The sequence below is a fragment of the Papaver somniferum genome, chromosome 11, assembly GCF_003573695.1.
Source record: "Papaver somniferum cultivar HN1 chromosome 11, ASM357369v1, whole genome shotgun sequence".
NCBI classification, from domain to species: Eukaryota; Viridiplantae; Streptophyta; class Magnoliopsida; order Ranunculales; family Papaveraceae; genus Papaver; species Papaver somniferum.
The window spans coordinates 2,813,436-2,835,236 of NC_039368.1; the positions used below are offsets into that span (position 1 = coordinate 2,813,436).

The following is a 21,801-nucleotide window of genomic DNA, read 5'->3' on the forward strand; positions in this document are numbered from 1 at the left end:
TTGGGGAAAAGCCCCAAACCCTAAACACTAGAACACCAAATCCTCTCTCTACAAGTTTTTATCTCACAACGATATTGACCTTCACGGTAGCACACTATCCTCCCAACAAAAAGACCAAAATCCTAAACACAAGGACTTACCACCCTTCTAGGTTGGATTCTCAGAAACCTACAATTCTAGTTCTATATATAGAGACATAAACTTGGCCCTTATGAAAACTTTACTTTGGAAACAAGTTTTCCTAACTTGGACCCCAAGTTCCTAAACTTTAGGATCAAGTTTGCACAAGATAAAGTTTGACCTTTGGTCAAACTTTGCACCACCAACTAAACCCCACAATTCTCCACATCGGATCATGCTTCCAAGCATGAGACGATCAAACAAAGAATCACTTCCATCTGGTTTCATGTCATCTCTATATACCCGTAGAATTACTTTTGAAGCTCAGACCAGAACTTCCATCTTCATAGAACCATATCTTCGACCAAAACACCATGATGTTTATAAAAGTCTTCAAACCATGTACTTCATGAAGAACACTTATGAAACTGGCCAAGCTTCACAAACACCATGAAAATCTTCAATCACCATCAACGAATCCTTGCACAGACTCCACCATTGATCAACAAGATAACCATCCATAAGAATCACCATTAGCTCCACCTAACCAGTAAGCTAATAACATATTGAACTCTAATCCAGAAAGGAAGATTAGCTTCAACATCATACTCCTGCATATGTCATGATTACCGTGTATCTGGAACAAACATTCAGATATTTCCACTGTGATTAACAGGCATAATCCTTTTTAAGCGATTCCCAAATCCATCACCAATATGACATACTCTTTACCACCATCACACCCAATATACTTTCTTAGAATATATACCGTGTGAATGCCCATATTACTGCAGTACATGTTTCCGAGATCGGGCACATTCTTGATATTACGTGTAAGCCATCAAGAATACCTTAACATAGACTTAAGAACATAAATCTATAACATCTCGTGCATAACTTCGAAGCGTTGCTGGACTTGCTTCTACATGAGACCTTGTAACCCCATCCTTTCTTCAAACTTTGTAAGATTATTAACACTCTTCAAGAAGTATATATGTATTCCACCTCATTCATATTTATTCTGCATCCCATACTACATCATAAAACAAAATAAAGAAGATACACTTCTACCAAGTTGAACCTCTGATTTGTAAATCGCATCACAAACTCATCTTTGTGTAAGCATCAGTTGAAAAAATATCTTCAAAACAAATTTCTCTACCCGAATAATAAACCATAGTTCAAATCCAGGTTCAATCACATCAACCCATCCCTGGCTCTGATACCAATTGTTGGTAAAATTGGACCCCGAGCGTAGTAGAACACATGATCAAAAAGGGAAATTGTTTTTTTACGTGGTTCACCTTTACAGGCTACATCCACGGCCAACACCACCAGAAAAACTTCCATTAAATCAAAGACCATTACATGCTCTTTCCGCAACTCAAAACAAGACCAAAGAGTTAACAAGACATACCCGAGAAAACCATTGAAGAAACCATAGAAACCAAATCTCTAACATTCGCCAAACCAGCCTCGTGCCTTCTCTTCTACACCATCTTCACAGTTTCTAATAACAGAGGAGAAACATGGAAACACTAGAAACCGGTTTAGGGCAAAGCCCCAAACCCTAAACACTAGAACACCAAAATCCTCTCTCTACAAGTTTTTCTCTCACAACGATATTGAACTTCACGGTAGCACACGATCCTCCCAACAAAGATACCAAAATCCTAAACACAAGGACTCACCACCCTTCTAGGTTGGATTCTCACAAACCTATAATTCTAGTCTTATATATAGAGACATAAACTTGGCCCTTAAGAAAAATTTACTTTGGAAACAAGTTTTCCTAACTTGGACCCCAAGTTCCTAAACTTTAGGATCAAGTTTGCACAAGATAAAGTTTGACCTTTGGTCAAACTTTGCACCACCGACTAAACCCCACAAACATTACCTTCCCTGTTTGGATAAAACAGGCCCAAATCAAACAAAATCCGAAAGAAAGTCAAACCAAAAGCTCTCCCGAAACCTTGCCATAAATCTTGCAGGTGAAGGCTAACTTTCCTTGTTTTTCTTCTAATCGATTATCTGGCCCTGTTTAATTGATTCTGGTAGACCTGATAACTCTGTTTATTATCGAACCAAGCCCAACCTGATTCAGTGATCGAGTCTCCACCTAAATATCTCAAAAAACCCGAGAAAACCATCATTCCCTGTTACGTTTCAATCTAATGTTCTAGCCAATTCCAATCGATCTAAATGAGCATACCAAGCTTGTTTGGTGTTAACAGGTCTAACAAAACTGAATCCAGCGATTGAATCTTTCTTGAACATGCTTTAAAATCAAACCCTAAATTAGATACTTCACTGCAAATTCTTCCCGCCAAAATCCAAATTCAAACGGGGAAGAAGATGGGTTGCCCCCTATCCAGAGTAGGGATGTTGATAGAAGTTGGCGCCCAAGGGTTGTGTATAGTAAAGAAGGTGGCCCTCATCGAAAGTATTGGGTGCAAATAACCAGCGGGTGCTAATGACAAATTTGGGCTACACATAGCCTTGGGTGCCGAGAATGAATTTGGGCTGCACATAACCTTGGGTGCCCCTTAGCCAAATCTGGGGGTCCGTTTAGCAAATGTCCTCCTGAGGGTGCCTTTAGCAGTTTTTCGAGATGATTCTACCAAAAATGTTTATTTCCTAAAATACCTACAAACAAATAAAACAACATAATAAGTATGAAACCGAGTACCAATAGTACAGTCATTGAGGACAATTCAGACACAAAAATGTGTCTATCAATAGGCAAATCATGCCGAACCACGTTAAATTCGTGTCTATCATCTTTATGTTTGTTTTGTCTAAAAACCTAGTTCCGACCATCATCACCAAAATTATCATGTTTAGTGCCTAGAAATATTTCTGGGTATAAACAACATCTTTTATATCTTTTGTAAAAGAGAATCATGCGGTTAATTAATAAAGGGATTCTTTAACCGCATTGCTAGGAGAATCCAACAAAATTAACAATTATGAAAGATAATCAGAGGACTTCTTTTCTACGGAAAAAAGTTAATCACCGGTTCTATGATTCTACCAAGTTCTCTTGTTGGAAACAATGATTTGTAATGAAATTCACATCGCACTACTAATTAAATGTCTCAGAGCCACTAACTTTGATGGCTTAAGTGTTTGACCACGACTATAATCAACATTAGAAAAATAACCAACGATGGATGTACACTTCGTATAGTAACCAATAATCAAAATAATATTGTAGTAAAAAAAAATATTATTTTCTTTGTTTGTTGCAACTCAAAACATTCCCTAAGAACTAATTAGAAATTAATCAAAGATAAAACCAATAATCAAACATAAGCAGCATATTTTAAGAACCAATGAAATACTATCTGATAATGAAAATTCGGAATTCTCGAGTTTACATCATAGTGTAAAAAATTTCGTCATTGTCGTTGGTGTAATACATCTTGAGATTATTAAATGATAAAAAAAAAAAAAATCAAACACAACTTTATCTGTGACTCTACTTTATCTGTACAAGTGGTCGGAAGAATACTCTCGTTTAGTGTATAGGCCGTAATCGTATTCACTGGGGTTTGAAGAAATCATTGCCTGAGTATAAAGTTTGATAAAGGCGTAATGCTAAAATAAACTTTCTCCCTCATTTATGGTTTTTTCTTCGAGTTCTTCAAGGATAATCTTAACTTGGAACTTTCAATTTCTTTGAGTTCTTCAAGAAAAAACAGTAATTCTTGTAGTTTTATCATAATAATGCATTAATTGTTGTTCTCGGAACCCCAACTCATTGTTTTGGGACGAGTTACCAACGAAAGTGTGATGAACGGTCATCGTTGTTGTTATTCCTTGAACCAAAGTTTGCGAACTTTGTTGATCAAGAGAAACCAGAATAGTGATGTGTACTCAGTCCGAGAACCCAGTCTGCGAACTGGCGGAAGTTCTCGTTCCGTGAATATCTGTTGGAGTTTGTGAACTCATTCCGGGAACTTAAGTCCGCGAACCCACTCCGCGAACTTGGGTGTGGTTATATCTAAAGATGATTGTTTTGAACTTATACTTAAATACTAAGGATTGCAGTTTGCAAACCGTGACTATAAAGTTCATGAACCGATTCAAGTGAATCAAATCATCTTTGCTTCAATTGTGTCTTGTGTAGTTACATAATATTTCCTTGCAGTTGAAGAACTCTCTAACTAGTTCATATGAGTCATTTGAACTAGTTATGGTGAAGAAGAGTATGGTTGATATGGAAGTAATCATATGTCTAACCATTTGGTTGACTATTGTTGAACCAACTAATTCATACGTTTGGGTACGGTTACACAAACTTAGAAATGTGCATTTCATTTGTGTGTAACAAGCTAAGTTTTCGATCTAACGGTTTAAAGATATTAGTTTGAATCTAATCAGGTTTTCATCTAACGGTGAATATTGAATGTTTTGTTACTAAGCCAACATTGATTGCAAACCCTGATTTGAAAGACTATATAAGGGGAACTCTAGCATCTGTGCAAAACTAATCCCCACACCTTACGTATGATACTAGTTTGTTTGCTAGAGTCTATTCTCCTTTAACCTTTGATTTTTTATTCTTCTAAAACCAGGTTAACTGATTAAAGACTTCATTGGGATTGTGAAGCCAGATCGATACTACTTTTACCGTAGTTGTGTGATCTGATCTTGCATCTTCTATCGTACGAGTACAATCAGATTAATATCTCCGAAAGGGAAGATATAAAAAGTAATAACAAACATCTTCGTCTCATTGTTTCTGATTCCCCAACATCTTTTTTCGCTAACATACGATTTAGACTGTTGTGAGGTGATTGATAACTCCAAGATGTTCTTCGGGAATATAAGACCGGATTATCAATTGGTTCCTGTTCACCTAGATTTATCAAAAGACAGAACAAAAACCTTAGGGTTTATCTGTGGGAGACAGATTGATCCTTTCAATATACTTTTTTGTGTGAGACAAATTGGTTTATTTCAAGTCTTCGACTTTGGGTTGTAGCAACTCTTAGTTGTGGGTGAGATCATCTAAGGGAATCAAGTGCGTAGTATCCTGCTGGGATCAGAGACGTAGGGAGCACAACTGTACCTTGGATCAGTGTGAGATTGGTTGGGGTTCAACTACAGTCCAGTCTGAAGTTAGCTTGGAGTAGGCTAGTCTCTGTAGCGGCTTAATACAGTGTGTGTTCACTCTGGACTAGGTCCCGGGGTTTTTATGCATTTGCGGTTTCCTCGTTAACAAAATTCTGGTGTCTGTGTTATTTATATTTCCGCATTATATTGTTTATCTTTATAATTGAAATAATACATGTTGTGCGTTGAAGTTCAATCAATTAGAATATTCGACCTTTTGGTTGTTGATTTACATTGATTGACACTTGGATATTGGTCTTTGGTACCATCCAAGTTATTCCTTGTATTTGATTAAATACTCGCTGATTTCTATTAGCTCGAGTAAATCAAATCAAGAGAGAGATAATAACTCCTTGAGATACTTTTATCTAGATTGAGTCTGTCTGTCTAGTTGATTCTCTAGAAAGTATATCGGAGTTAGTTCATACAGATTGCTAAGCGAAATATTGGATGGTGTTGTTAGACCCCCGCTCTTTCAATTGGTATCAGAGCAGGCAAACACGTTTATGTGACAATTCTGGAGATTTCTCGGTTAAGTCATCTTATTGTAATCAAGCTGGTCTGCCTGTTAGTTTCTCTTTCCCTAGAATGAAGATTTGGGCAAAAAATTTTCCTCACTCACAAAGTGGGTTTATCTATACAGCAGTTGTGTTTAGAGACACTCAGTACTCCTTTGGAAGCTCCACAAGAGAAACAGTGCTCTTGTAGATGGAAATAGTTTGCCAATTGCTAATTTCCATTTTCACAAATTGTTACATGCGGTAAGTGCTCACATCTTTTTGGAATGCAATTTTGTTAAGTGAATTTCTTCATTGTAATTATCAACACTTGATAGACACATTTTTGTGTCTAATTTGTCTCGATTCTATAATTGATAGTGCTCATTTTTGTACTTATTACGGTGTTTTATGTGTGTGTAGGTATTTTTGGCCAATAACCATTTTTGGAAAAATCGGCTCGAAAAGTTGGTAAAAGCGCCCGGAGGACACATGCTATTCGGACTCTCACTATGGATAAGGGGTACCCAAATTACTAAGGGGCACCCTCAGGACACCCTCGAGGAAGATTCTATTCGCACCCATGCTCTGGATAGGGGGCGCCTCTTCTTCACAATTCAAATGAAGCTTTTTGGCGGGAAGCTGTTGCAGCAGCGAAGCAAATCTGGAGATCGAATTTTGAGCGATTTATAAGGAGATTCATTGGCTTATTTTCGTTGGACTGGACCTGTGGTAGCATAACAGGGTCGCTGTGATTGATTGGACCCAACCAATTGGGCTAGATAGGCCGGGAGAAGCAAACAGAGGAGGTGACGTTTATCGGAGTTGTTATCGTCTTTTGGGTGAGATTATGTCGGAGTTTGACGTGGATATGGATTGGGATTATCTTGATTCATCGAAACAGGGTTGGTAATCCCTTTAGATTCGAAAATAGAGGAGGAAATCATCGAGTTGGCTAAAACACGGAGTTCCGTGTATTCTCAGATATTTTGGTTTATGTATGGAAGTACCAGAGGATTTTACGTTATGAATTGAGTCCTTATTCAGTCTACAGGGAGTACTTGAGAGTTTGGAGAACCAAGTTGACGCGTAGATAAGCTTGGAAGGGAAATAAATCCCGAGACTTGAGGTGGAGAAAAAGATAAGAAAACCCGAGGATTTCTTGAGATTCAATCGACCTGTGGGCTATAAAAGGAGTTCGGATAGGTCATAGAAGGATTACGAACAGTTTGGGGTAGTTTAGAGAACCAGAGGAGACAAAAATCACGAGTTGCAGGAAAGCTGTTCTGCTGGTGCTGCTGAAGAACACGAAGAACATCAACCCACGCCCAACTGTCGCAGAACACTATCGTTGTTCTACAACACTTCGCTTCTATCGTTGCTGTAGCAGTCTTATTCTTTCTGTTTCTCTTGTAACAGTCGATCTGCAACACATATAAACGTTGCGATTGAACTGTTTTACTCCATTTGATTCTCTTCACCTTTGAAAACACCTTTTGAGCAATGGAAAAATATTTTGAACCTTTTTTTGATATGAGGAGCTAAACCCCATTGCTGAGGAGATAGAGGAAGCTATTTTTCCAATAAAGAGTGGTATTTTCTATTTATCTTATTTATTACAATTATCTATATGATTATTTGCCTTGTTTGAGAACTGTTTTAATGATTTTTATTCAACAATTATGATTTCCATTGATGGTATATGCTTGGACTTAGGTTTTTGATATCCCATGCTTTTGATTTACACCTGTTATTTTAAAAATCTACTTGTTGTAACATCTTAGAATCAAATTAAACGAAAAAATTGAATAAATATAAATATTGGATTTAAATCACTTTGAACTTGGAAAATAGTGGAATCTTAGCCTCAGTGTTCTTTTAATATTGATAACAACAACATCTTTGTTTGAGTTTTCTATTTTTGTTTTAGAATTTAAGTCTATATTTTATCCTTCGCAAGTTTGAGAATCGAACCACTTTTATCACTATCTACCATCACATCAATTTTTGGCGCCGCCGACGCGGATTTGCTTTTAGGGTTTTTAGACTTTGTTTTCTTTTATTTTTTTTTATTTTTTAGGTTTCTATTATTTTTGTTCTTTTTTACGTTTTTGGGTATTTATCTTTTGTCTACAGGTTTTAGATCACAAAGCGAATTGAGCCAAGGAGTTTGGTGATTTCGTAAAGACTGGAACTTAAAGCATAAGGACTTGGAGCGAAAGCTTAAAGCGAAAAGAACGGAGAAGAAGACAATTTCTTTTTAGATATATATATATATATATATATTTTTAAGGGTTTGTTTATTTTTCTTTATAAAAAAAAGAAAAGAGAGAGAACTGTATTAGGGTTTGTTATTTTTGTAATTTTTCTTTTCTTTTTTGGACACTTGGACATTGGACTTTGGACATTTTTTTTTTTAAAAACCCTAAGGAAGGGTTGGTTTAAATATAAACTGTGTGCAGAGAAGGACGGTGATTACGATATCGCCTCGGCCCCTCGGGTTCATACATGACATAGGAGTCGTGGCCCGAGTCGACTTCAGCGGTTCTTCGCCCGTCTGGTACGGGAGGTAAGTTTTTCGAAACACCCGCGAATCCCCTGTCAGCGGGTTTACTGTATTCCTTCGTTTGCATATATGTTGAGGACTTGAAAACGGCTGCTTTAATTTCCTAGTAAAGGGCAAGGACTGGCCATACAAGATAAGGGTTCGGATTTCATCACCGTTCTCTTCTTGCCCGCCTTAGGAAAACGAAAACAAACGCGAACCTAAGCCTAAAATTTTGACTAGAACGAGACCTATAGGGTAACGAGCTTAATAGGAAAGTCGTTCGAAGAATATTGGTTACTCTTTTGAGCATACTTCGAAGTTCTTGAAAGTTTATGTGAGTTGAATGCGTGACTGCGCCGCCTTGTAACCGGTGAGGCCTTGGGTATCAAAGCTCCACTAAGCTTCCCTCGCCTCGATTCAACTTACTTTCATTCGGATTGATTACAGAGGGGCTTGCTCATATTGTAACGAGTTCCTTTTCGAAAGAATAGAAGCTGGTATAGAAACAATCTAAGTGGAGCCATCATGCTTTTTGTTTGCTAGAAATTTAGGTTTGATTTGGTTGAGTCAGCCTTGTTTTGTGTTTTCATAGAATTCCCTATCTTATTTTGTTGCATTCCTGAACGTAAAAGAGACGCCCTAGGTAGATTTGTTAAAGAGAAACCTAGTAGTTCTAAGCGTCCTGATTACCTCAATTTAGAAAGTCCGATTGGTGAAGATTCCGTTTTTGAACATCCGTTTGAGGAAAGAATCCATGATAGTCCAATAGCGCCAGAAATGGCAACTTTGAAAGCCTTGTTGAATCCTACTAGGACTACTCGTCCCTCGTGTATCAGGTTACCTGAAACTGAAGCAAATTATGAACTTAAGCCTGGAACCTTATAGTTGCTCCCAATCTTTTTAGGAAAAGAAAATGAAAACCCCTATTTCCATGTTAAGGACTTTGAGGAAATTTATAGTACCCTGAAAATTAGAAACCTTGATGATGATGCTTTAAAACTCAGGTTATTCCCCTTTTCCTTAAAAGATAAAGCCAAGTCGTGGTTGTATAGTTTGTCTTCCGAATCAATTGAAACCTATGAACAACTTACATCTACCTTTTTGAACAAGTTTTTCCCTAGGCACAAAACCTCGTCTATTAGGACGCAAATCTGCACATTTACACAACAGGAGGGAGAATCTTTGTATAGGTATTTGGAAAGGTTCAATGATTTATTAGCCCAATGTCCTCATCATGGTTTAGAAAAGGTTAGGTTAGTTCAGATCCTTTATGAGGGTTTAGATTATCCCACCACAACTACAGTAGAGTCCATGTGTACAGGTGGGTTTGAAAACCAAACAGTTGATGATGCGATGACATATTTGCATGAAATCGCCGAAAGACCCAACAGTGGGAAAGCAATAGGGTACCCCAGAAAACAATTCTTCTAGGCAGAGGAAACGTTAATAGGGTAGAAGGAAGCTTTGAATCAGATGCCAAAATTGCTGCTATAGCGAAAAGGTTAGAAGCTTTAGAAGTGGGTCACACTAGTGGTAGATTGGAGCCTTTTTGGGAAGGCCAGAATAATGAAGAGCAAGCCAATGCTCTCTATAATAACACTAGGTATGATAACCGTCAGAAGTTTGGCCCATATTCAGAAAACTATAATCCTGGTTGGAGAAACCATCCGAACCTTTCATGGTCTAAGGGCCAGAGTCAAGGTCAGTTTAGTAATTCTAATGCTCCCCCAGGTTTTGGTTATACTAAGAATTCATCAGGCCCAGAAAACAAAATGACTAGCTTAGAGGAATCTATTAAGATATTAGCAAAAACTCAGGATATGTTAGCACAGAGCCAAATTAGTTTTCAACAGGAAACCAAGCAGAACTTTCAAACTAATGCTCAGAGCCTTGCTAAGCTAGAACTTCAAGTCGTCCAAATAGCTAAGACCTTAAGTGAGAGAGATACCGGAAGGCTCCCTAGTCAGACTACCCCCAACCCTAGAGGAGTTCATGAAGTAGGTGCAAAACCATCGAATCAATTGAATGCTATCAGAACCCTTCGGAGTGGTAGAGTAGTAGACAATCAGGTAACCATTCCCGATAGTGAACATACTGTAGTTCACCCCTCAGGATCTCATCCCTCAGGACCACTAACTGAGGGGACTGATAAAATTTCCGGTGATGCCAATTCGGTTCCTGAGAGGTCTGATTCTGTGCCTAGAGCCCCATTTCCCCAGCTATTAGCATCAACAAAGAAGGAATCGAACTTTAATGACATATTGGAGGTTTTTAAGCAAGTTACCATAAACCTTCCTTTATTAGATGCAATTAGGCAAATTCCTGCTTATGCCAAGTTCCTTAAGGATATGTGTATGCGAAAGCGAAAACTTAGCGTCCATAAGAAAGCCTTTTTAGCTAGTCATGTAAGTTCAATCATTCAGAACACTACCACTCCAAAGTACAAAGACCCAGGTTCCCCAACCATTGCTTGTACAATAGGTAAACACCGGGTAGAAAAAGCTTTACTTGACTTAGGAGCCAGTGTGAACTTACTTCCGTACCATGTGTACTTACAACTAGGACTTGGTGAAATGAAACCTACTCAGATAACACTGAAGTTAGCTGATAGGTCTGTCAAAATTCCTCGAGGTGTTATCGAGGATGTTCTTATTGAGTTCGACAAGTTTATTTATCCAGTGGATTTCGTGGTCCTAGATACCCAACCTATCCCTGACCCAGAGAACCAGATACTTGTGATTTTAGGTCGCCCTTTCTTAGCTACGTCTAATGCGATCATAAACTGTCGAAATGGTGTGATGAATTTATCCTTTGGTAATATGACTATCGAAATGCACATTTTTAATGCCAGTAAGCTACCTTATGAGCTAGATGACACATGTGTTAAAGAGGTGAATATGATAGAATCCTTAGTTCAGGAGTCATTACCAAACATCTTGTCTGAAGACCCATTAGAGAGTTGTCTATCCCCTTTGGGTTTATATTTTGACGATGATAGTACCATTGAACAAGTAAGTGCTCTATTAGATTCTACCCCTGTGTTAGACACTGATAGATGGAAAGCTAGGTTCGAACCATTACCAGCTTCTGAGACTACCTCAGTTCCTTCCTTAGAAGAGCCCCCTAAGTTGGACCTCAAACCACTACCAAATAACCTGAAGTATGTGTTCTTAGTCCCATCAGAGACTTTAACTGTGATTATTGCTGCCGACTTGGATAGTGATCAGGAAAGTAGGCTAGCAAAAGTACTTCAAGATAATAAGGAAGCTTTAGGGTGGTCTATGGCATACATTAAGGGTATTAATCCTACCGTTTGTATGCATCATATTCATTTAGAGGAAGACTCCAAACCGTCTAGGGAGATGCAACGTCGACTGAACCCTAACATGAAAGAAGTAGTTCGAAAAGAGGTGCTTAAGTTGTTAGATGCGGGTATTATCTACCCAATTTCAGACAGTAAGTGGGTCAGCCCCGTTCAGGTTGTTCCCAAGAAATCAGGTATCACTGTAGTCCAGAATGAGGATAATGAGTTAATCCCAACCCGAGTGACCACGAGATGGCGTTTCTGTATCGACTATAGGAAATTGAACAAGGTCACAAGGAAGGATCACTTTCCCCTTCCTTTTATCGACCAAATGCTAGAGAGATTAGATGGATATAGTTTCTATTGCTTTTTAGATGGATTTTCCGGATATAATCAGATCATTATTGCCCTAGAAGACCAAGAGAAAACCACTTTTACCTGTCCCTTTGGTACATTCGCGTATAGACGCATGCCTTTAGGGCTGTGTAATGCCCCTACGACTTTTCAGCGTTGTATGATGAGCATATTTTCTGATATGGTAGAACGGTTTTTAGAGGTCTTTATGGATGACTTTCATTGTTTGGTTCATCTTTTGATGAGTGCTTGCATCATTTGACATTAGTGTTGACTAGGTGTAAGGAAAAGAATTTAGTGCTTAATTGGGAAAAATGTCATTTCATGGTTAAATCAGGAATTGTTTTAGGTCACATCATCTCTTCAAGGGGTGTAGAGGTAGACAAAGCCAAAGTTGACCTTATTAAGACTTTACAGGTCCCAAAAACCGTAAAAGACATTAGGTCATTCCTAGGGCATGCAAGTTTTTACCGTCGAATCATTAAGGATTTTTGCTTGATTTCTAGACCTCTTTGCAATTTGCTTGCAAAAGATGTTAAGTTTGTCTTTGATGATGCTTGTTTAGAGGCTTTTGAGAAGCTTAAAATTTTACTCACTACCGCTCCCATAGTCCAGGCACCCAACAGGAACCGACCCTTTGAGATTATGTGTGATGCTTCAGATTATGCTATAGGCGTTGTGTTAGGTCAACGAGTAGACAAATTACTTCATGTGATTTACTATGCTAGAAAAACTCTGAATGATGCCCAATTGAACTATACAACTACCGAGAAGGAACTGCTAGCCATCGTGTTTACCTTGGATAAGTTTAGATTCTACCTATTAGGTTCTAAGATTGTAATCTATACCGATCATGCTTCTTTGAAATACCTTTTGTCTAAGAAGGACACCAAACCTAGATTGATTAGGTGGATCCTATTGTTACAAGAATTTTCTCCTGACATTAGAGACAAAAAGGGTATTGAAAATGTAGTAGCAGACCACTTATCCAGGTTAGTTGTTAGTTCCCCTAGTGATGCCCTTCCTATAAGGGATAGCCTTCCTGACGAACAATTGTTCTCTGTTTCCCAATCACCTTGGTATGCAAATATAGTGAATTATCTTGTTACTCGCCGTGCCCCTCAACATTGGGGTAAACAAGATCGTTCTAGGTTTTTATCCGAGGTTAAGCATTTCTTTTGGGACGATCCTTATTTGTTTAAGTATTGTCTCGACCAGATTATTAGGAGATGTGTACCTGAGAGTGACCAGTCCAGTATTCTCTCCTTTTGTCATGAACATGCTTGTGGAGGTCATTTTAGTGCTAAGAAGACTGCTGCTAAGATATTGCAGTGTGGATTTTACTGGCCTTCACTGTTTAAAGACTCCCATAGTCACTGTGTTTCTTGTGATCGTTGCCAGAGGTTAGGAACCATTTCCCGTAGAAATATGATGCCTTTGAACCCTATTTTAGTGATTGAGATATTTGATGTGTGGGGCATTGATTTTATGGGTCCATTTCCTAATTCTTTAGGTTATCTTTTCATACTTGTCGCTGTAGACTATGTGTCTAAGTGGGTTGAGGCGGTTCTGTGTAAAACAAATGACCATAGGGTCGTAATTAAGTTTTTGAAACCGAATATACTTACACGTTTTGGTACACTGCGAGCTATAATTAGTGATGGGGGTTCACACTTTTGTAATAGACCGTTTGCTCTGTTAATGAAACAATATGGTATTACCCACAAAGTAGCTACCCCGTATCATCCACAGACTAGTGGTCAGGTAGAGGTTTCCAATAGGGAAATTAAGCGTATTCTAGAGAAAACAATTAATCCCAATAGGAAAGACTGGTCGTCGAGGTTTACTGATGCCTTATGGGCTTATCGTACCGCGTTTAAGACACCCATTGGAATGTCACTCTACCGTTTAGTATTTGGAAAGGCATGTCACTTGCCTGTTGAGTTAGAGCATAGAGCCTATTTGTCTATTAAGCAGTTGAACTTTTTACTTGACAAGGCAGGAGCTCACAGAAAGCTACAGGTCAAAAAGTTCTTCTGTATGACACTCGTTTGCATCTATTCCCCGGGAAACTGCGCTCTCGGTGGACCGGTCCTTTTGTGGTCCGTACTGTTTTTTCTCATGGCGCTACTGAGATTGAGACATCAGATGGTACTAGTTCTTCAAAGGTTAACGGTCAGAGATTGAAGCCCTTTTTAGAGACTTTTCCTACAAGTGATGTTGATGAGGTCCCTCTGGAGGACCCTCTTTACCCTTGATTATCGAGGCGATTTGTATGTTGTATAATATCTTTGTCAGTTTTTGGTTTCACTTCACCCAGGTACTATCTTTCCGAACTCTCTCTTTACTATTTCCTCATGTTACTTATATTTTTGGTACTGTTCTTTCATGCGAAACATTGAGGACAATGTTAGATTTAAGTTTGGGGGTGGGTAGAAACTTTTTGTTTTAAATAAACTCCAGAGCCTATAAATTTATGCATATTAAGGATAGCACTAACCAACCTAAGTGGATGGAAGCATTTTGGTTGTAGGAGTTGAGGAACCAATCCGATTAGATGGAAACATCTAGAAGAGTCTATTCATAAAAGCACAGAGATCAGGTGTTAGAAATAACATGATAGTTTCACCATATCTCGTTGAGTCCTTTTCACTTCTATTTTTTTTTTTTTTTTAAACTATGTTACTCTAAGTGATTAGGTGGGGCTCACGATTCAAGTTGTTACCAATGCTAGGGTGAATTAGAGTGATTGAGATACCAAAAAAAAAGTTGAAAAAGAAAAAGATAAAGAAAAAAGAGATGAAAATAAATAAATTGAGACCAGACCATTTGACCAAAAGGAATAAATTCAATAAAGTCGACCACTGGTACCCTAGTATATGCCAGCTGTGTTGACCTAGAGTTAGGATTATCAATCACTGGTTCCCTTGTATATTCCAGTTGTATTGATATTAGTCAGACTAGTATCTCAGTCCATTAGGATAGGTTCATTTTAGCGGAGGCCTTCAGACAGATATGAGAAACACCGTTCACTTAGTAAACATCAAAACCATCTATGTTTTTCTCGATATCCATCTTCTTGATCTATCCATGTGACTAGTTTTGACTCCGGATATTGATGTCCATATTGCGACTATCTGAGTAGAGCTCTGTCACTTTATATGAATTTTAGTATGCTTGAGTGCAAACTCGTGTACAACAATTGGAATTTCGCATCAGGGTACTTTCTTCCTGTAGTCAATAAGTATGCCAACCAAGGAGATTCTTTAGTGCTTTCCAAGGTTTTGCGTAGATAGCTAGGGTCTGGAGTATAAAGGTTTTGTGGGTATACCTCTAGTAAGCCCTCCCGAGACTATAACTCAGCCACTAGGGCCACCCAGGGGTTTAAAGGCTTATTGCATATGCTAAATGAAATCGACGATGCCTGCGTCAGTGAGTTAAGATTTTATTTTTCAATTTCATCTTTGCTCGAGGACTAGCAAATAATAAGTTTGGGGGTATTTGATAGACACATTTTTGTGTCTAATTTGTCTCGTTTCTATAATTGATAGTGCTCATTATTGTACTTATTACGGTGTTTTATGTGTGTGTAGGTATTTTTGGCCAATAATCATTTTTGGAAAAATCGGCTCGAAAAGTTGGTAAAAGCGCCCGGAGGACACATGCTATTCGGACTCTCACTACGGATGAGGGGTACCCAAATTACTAAGGGGCACCCTCAGGACACCCTCAAGGAAGCTTCTATTCACACCCCTGCTCTGGATAGGGGGCGCCTCTTCTTCACAATTCAAATGAAGCTTTTTGGCGGGAAGCTGTTGCAGCAGTGAAGCAGATCTGGAGATCGGATTTTGAGCGATTTATAAGGAGATTCAATGGCTTATTTTCGTTGGACTGGGCCTGTGATAGCATAACAGGGTCGCTGTGATTGATTGGACCCAACCAAATGGGCTAGATAGGCCGGGAGAACCAAACAGAGGAGGTGAAGTTTATCGGAGTTGTTATCGTCTTTTGGGTGAGATTATGTCGGAGTTTGACGTGGAGATGGATTGGGATTATCTTGATTCATCGAAACAGGGTTGGTAATCCCTTTAGATTCGAAAATAGAGGAGGAAATCATCGAGTTGTCTAAAACATGGAGTTCCGTGTATTCTCGGATATTTTGGTTTATGTATGGAAGTACCAGAGGATTTTACGTTATGAATTGAGTCCTTATTCAGTCTACAGGGAGTACTTGAGAGTTTGGAGAACCAAGTTGACGCGTAGATAAGCTTGGAAGGGAAAGAAATCCCGAGACTTGAGGTGGAGAAAAACATAAGAATAACCGAGGATTTCTTGAGATTCAATCGACCTGTGGGCTATAAGAGGAGTTCAGATAGGTCATAGAAGGATTATGAACAGTTTGGGGTAGTTTAGAGAACCAGAGGAGACAAAAATCACGAGTTGCAAGAAAGCTGTTCTGCTGGTGCTGCTGAAGAACACGAAGAACATCAACCCACGCCCAACTGTCGCAGAACACTGTCGTTGTTCTACAGCACTTCGCTTCTATCGTTGCTGTAGCAGTCTTATTCCTTATGTTTCTCTTGTAACAGTCGATCTGCAACACATATAAACGTTGCGATTGAACTGTTTTACTCCCTTTGAGTCTCTTCACCTTTGAAAACACCTTTTGAGCAATGGAAAAATATTTTGAACCTTTTTTTGATATGAGGAGATAAACCCCATTGCTGAGGCGATAAAGGAAGCTATTTTTCCAATAAAGAGTGGTATTTTCTATTTATCTTATTTATTACAATTATTTGCCTTGTTTGAGAATTGTTTTAATGATTTTTATTCAACAATTGTGATTTCCATTGATGGTATATGCTTGGACTTAGGTTTTTGATATCCCATGCTTTTGATTTACACTTCTTATTTTAAAAATCTACTTGTTGCACCATCTTAGAATCAAATTAAACGAAAAAATTGAATAAATATAAATATTGGATTTAAATCACTTTGAACTTGGAAAATAGTAGAATCTTAGCCTCAGTGTTCTTTTAATATTGATAACAACATCATCTTTGTTTGATTTTTCTATTTTTGTTTTAGAATTTAAGTCTATATTTTATCCTTCGCAAGTCTGAGAATCGAACTACTTTTATCACTATCTACAATCACATCAACACTCCGTTTCATAGAGGCTCTAGGACTCGGTTCTTGAAATTGTGCAATTCTGGGACAATTTATCCTCCACTCTCAAAGGCCCGGAAATATGGAAAAGTCTTTCTTGTTGATGCTTATTTTTTGGTCAATTTGGATCGAAATAAGCTCTAAAATTTCATATCCAAGATGAAAAGATTCGATGATATCATCATGGAAGTTAAACTTCAAGCTCTCCTTCTAGGTTTCTCGTCTATATCTTAATCTGGTATCCATCTCGATGCTGTTTTTACAAAGTTGAAGGAAATATTTTTGATATTCGATAAGTTATTTTGGTTGTCTAGCTCTCTCTCTTTTTATGGTGTCATACTTGGTAAACTGAATATTTATCAGGGAACATTAAAACAAACTATTGAAATGAAAGATATGCAAGTAAAGAAAATTTTCATATCATAAATATTATATCATATTGTCTAATACATAAGAACATATTAGTTGAGCTATCAAAACAGTACTATGATTTTATCAACTCTCAACTGTTCATACAATCTTTCAATCTGATAATCCTGGAGTAAAAGGTACTCCAGTCAAAGGCAACCATGCCGATCCAAGAATGAATTGATTGACGGTGAACTTCTGAACTTCTTCCGGAGTAGTAAACCTATGGTAGCTCGTCCAGTTTACTCGGGGGAACACTGAAGCACCAGGACCTGAATTGTTGAACTCACCATAGAAAAGAGTATCCGGGACAGTATCATTTGGTATAGTACTCCAAGGAATCCACCCCTGAGGATTGATATGATTATCCATCCAACAAGACATGTACACTACTCGAGAATGGTTAGCCCACGGTCGTCCAAGATAGGTTTGGAAGATCTTCTTGGATTGCATGAACTCTGGCTCGGGAAGAATCCGAGAATCATGAATAATAATACCTGTTTCCCAAAAAAAAAAATTGGTTAGCATGTAAATCACACAAAAAAAGTCGGTTTGTTGTTGTGTCTTGCTAATCCAGGTCAAACTGGTTAAGGTGATTCAGTTGAGAAAAGAAAATCTAATTCAAATTGGTTAAGGTGATTTAGTTGAGAAAAGAAAATCCAAGTCAAACTGGTTAAGGTGATTTAGTGTTCTCTTAACTCAGATGGGCTTAAGAAACTAACACAATCATACTTAAAAAAAATTAATTTATTATTTTTTTTCTAGTTTTCTTTTTTGTTTTTCTATTTTTTTTAAATTAAAAAAATTAATTTAAAAATATTTACTATTTTTAAAAGAAAATATCAGAAAAAAATAAAAAAATATTATTTAAATAATTTTTTTTTATAAGTTCAATTTTTTTTGAAAAAAAAACAGCAAAAAAACTAATTAATTTCTATGCAACGTTAGATGATAGTTTTAATTCAAAAAAAAAACTAAAAAAGAAAAAATAAATTAAATACAAATTAAAATATTTAATATAAAAAAATAAAAAAAATTAATTTTTAAAATAGTTATTCTTTTTAAGAATTTAAAAAAATATAATTTGAAAAAAACAAATTAAAAATTAAAATATAAATAAAGACAGTTTTGGCATTAAGAAAAATATATGGATAAGGAGCTTTAAAGATTACTTTCTAATAACCCGTTTTTGTATTTATATGATATGCCCTAAAACATGCTCCTTTGTGAAACTTAAACTTTAAAAACAAAAGAGAAAGAAAAAACGTGAAATGTGAATGTCAAAAGTTAAAACACTAAATTCGTTTTGATAATAACGTGAATGTTGGTTTTGATCAACTCAACAACAAACAACTGTAGGTGTATATGATTGCATAAAATTGGTTAAAAAGACCAAAATCAATAATTATTGAGGTGAAAAAGATATTTAGGTTTTTTTGATACTGTTTAAATGGACAAAAATGTTAAAATAGCCAGGATGTAAACAGTTTTATCCTATCCATTGTCAAATATTTTTTCTTATTTTTAATATACATCAGGATGCATCTAGTTTCATCCTCGCTATTTTTTAAGTCTAAGCCAGGATGAATCCAGTTTCATCCTTGCTATCTTATTTTTTTCCATTTCACTCGTAATAATTTTTACTCGTCCATTGGAACCATGTTTTAAAAATATTTGGACAAATGATCTATTTTCCGATATGATTAACCAACTAAGTTGTAGGAAAATACCTGTGGTATCATTTGACTTTTCCCGCTTCTGGGCTGTGATAATGGTGGGATGTCCAACCAATGGTGCGCGAGTGTAAATGTGAGACTTTTGGATCACGACGCTCGAGTCACCACATATGAAGTCAGTTGTCCCGTAGACATCACATTCTCTAAAAAACTGAACATTCTTGTGCACGTAGAGGGTATCTTGATAGCCTAAGAAACTACAGCGGTAGAAAACGGCTCTTTTCGAACTGACCCTGAGAGCTACTGCCTGGCCTTTGTACGGGCCTGCCCTATTCTCAAACGTTATATTGGTCGCCATAAATCCATCACCCGTCGCAACTGTAAAGTTACCACAACAAATTAGAATTCATCTAAAACCAAAAAAAAATTCATGAAAAAGTAGACTTATAAATAGTGCCAGTGTGCCACTTCAAGACCAAAGTTGACTATCAAAAAACTCAAAGAAGACTGAAATGTACTTAACAAAAACTATATTTAGCTCCATAGTTAATCTCAAACAAGTACAATGGGCTTATGAGGAAGACTTCCCTGTCGCCCAATTCAGTCACTTGTTCTTCTCCTAGTGTTTCTGTATAAGCACTAAACTTCAGTGCAAGGATTATACTAACTTGCTACATCCAAGTTGCAATTTTTGTTTACCTATTTGAATGTACTTGCTCACTACGATACCAACAAAAGTTGTCATTACGATGATTCTTTTTGTCAATTCGGTTAGTCTTAGTCTTAGTTGTTAGCTGAACTAATCAAAATGAGGTAAGATCATCAAGACTGGCAACTACAAGAGAGATTGATAACCATTGCTCATTAACTTGTTCGAAACCATCTAAATCATCAATTTTTCCTCTTCAGTGATCAAAACCATCTGGATCACCACCAAGAAGAAATACCCGTTTTAGAGATAGTTTATACAGGATTGAAACGTCTGTCCCGAGTCCATGTTTTCGACTCAAGTTACTCCCGAGTCTATGTTTTTGACTGACACGTGCAGCTCAGATGCTAACATCCACATGTGCAAGTTGGTCGTACGGGCAAGGTTTTTCAAGCAAGGCGGTCTGTTTTGGACCAACTCGGGAAAGGTCAATCATGCTTCATGGCTGCTAAAAGGGAGACCAATTTGCTTTGGGGGTGCATATCGAATCCCATACAAGACAAATTATCAAGACACCCCAAACAAAACAGCCCACCCCCCCTGGTACATTCGTTTAGCATTTGAGTTGGAATCCAGGTTTAGAGTGTTACTTACCAAAAGACGCCGTGTAGAACGTGGATATGTTGTCGCCTTTTACGCTTTTGCGGCCGGTAATTATCGTCTTCCCGATCCCATCTCCGATCATTACTACATTTGTCTTCTCCGATCCTACCTCTAGGTTCTTCTCTTCGTATTTGCCTGTTTTTTCATTTATCAGTAAAAATTATGATTAGTTATATAAATAAATAGAATAGTAAGTGCATTGTACAAACTCTCAATAAAATAGTATAAGATACAGTAAACTAAGCTCAGCCTAAAAGGCCAAACATCAAAGAAATGCAAAGTCATATAGAAACAATTACTTAAGTCTAAAAGAACTAGACCATGTAAAATCCCAAATACAAAAAAAAAATAGCCCCTATCCACCACTAAGGAGAAACCCTAAAAAATTGGGATAAATCCAATTGTACCTGCTTTTATATATATCACTGTGCGCATTGAACTACGATCAGGAACAGCGTTAATCGCTTCTGTGATTGTTCGGAATGTTGCTGTACCATGTTCGGAAACAACGATATCTGGTACCAATAACGCCAGCGACATGTTTAAGAAACGCCATTCTTGAGTAGTCGATCGGGCACCATTTCTTGAGAGTATCTGCTGAAGACCTTGAGGTGATGAGGGTGATGGTGGTGGCAGAGTTGCGGGCCTTGCGACGGTGGTGATGAGAAAAGAGAGAGCTAGCAGAATAGAGATAGAGATAGAGTGTGACCAGATAGATGATGCTGCGCTCATTGTAGAATAGAGAGAGATTGTTGAAATTGATAATTTAGCTAATCACTGCAGCACTTGATAATCTTGATCTTTGTGGAGGAATTACTAATTTTGTCCAAAAGTATTATGATTTTCTCTTGAAATTGTCGAGGGTTTTGAAATTGGTTTTTTTTTGATATTTAAATTCTGTGGTAGAGAAGGAAATATCACAATGATGCCAGGAGGAATACATCGACACTTGAAGCTGGGTGAAACGGAGGAATACCTGCCCTTGATTTTGTTTGTCTGCAGGAGTATTGAACTATGATGATGATGTTACATAGTATGATGATGGATTATGGCTCTCTAAAATGAATTATGAGGACTGGATTACATGGGTGAAAACGATGATGAACTAAAATGTGTGTTTTAATTCAGGGAAGGTGTTAGGAATTAATAATCCAGACCCACTCACATTAATATCTTGGGAACCCTTGTTTGCTCCAACTTTTTCTTCAATGTGAAGGTTTTTCTGTTTTGAATTATTACGACGTCAATGCTGCCAACAACTACAAGCTAATTTCATATCTTAAAATGGAAAT

At 37.5% G+C, this 21,801-nt stretch overlaps 1 protein-coding gene and 1 pseudogene across 1 annotated transcript; both read right to left on the reverse strand.

The window, feature by feature from the left end:
* Window positions 1–9,427: 9,427 nt before the first annotated feature.
* LOC113325484 lies at window positions 9,428–9,527 on the reverse strand (annotated as a pseudogene).
* Window positions 9,528–17,635: 8,108 nt separating this feature from the next.
* Window positions 17,636–21,241, reverse strand: LOC113323929 (probable pectinesterase/pectinesterase inhibitor 61). The gene is made up of 4 exons (XM_026572276.1): window positions 20,917–21,241; window positions 20,501–20,644; window positions 19,252–19,575; window positions 17,636–18,018 (listed from the first exon to the last, which is right to left on the reverse strand). The coding sequence occupies exons 1-4, from the start codon at window positions 21,239–21,241 to the stop codon at window positions 17,636–17,638; spliced, it is 1,176 nt and encodes a 391-aa protein (XP_026428061.1).
* Between the last annotated feature and the right edge of the window lie 560 nt (window positions 21,242–21,801).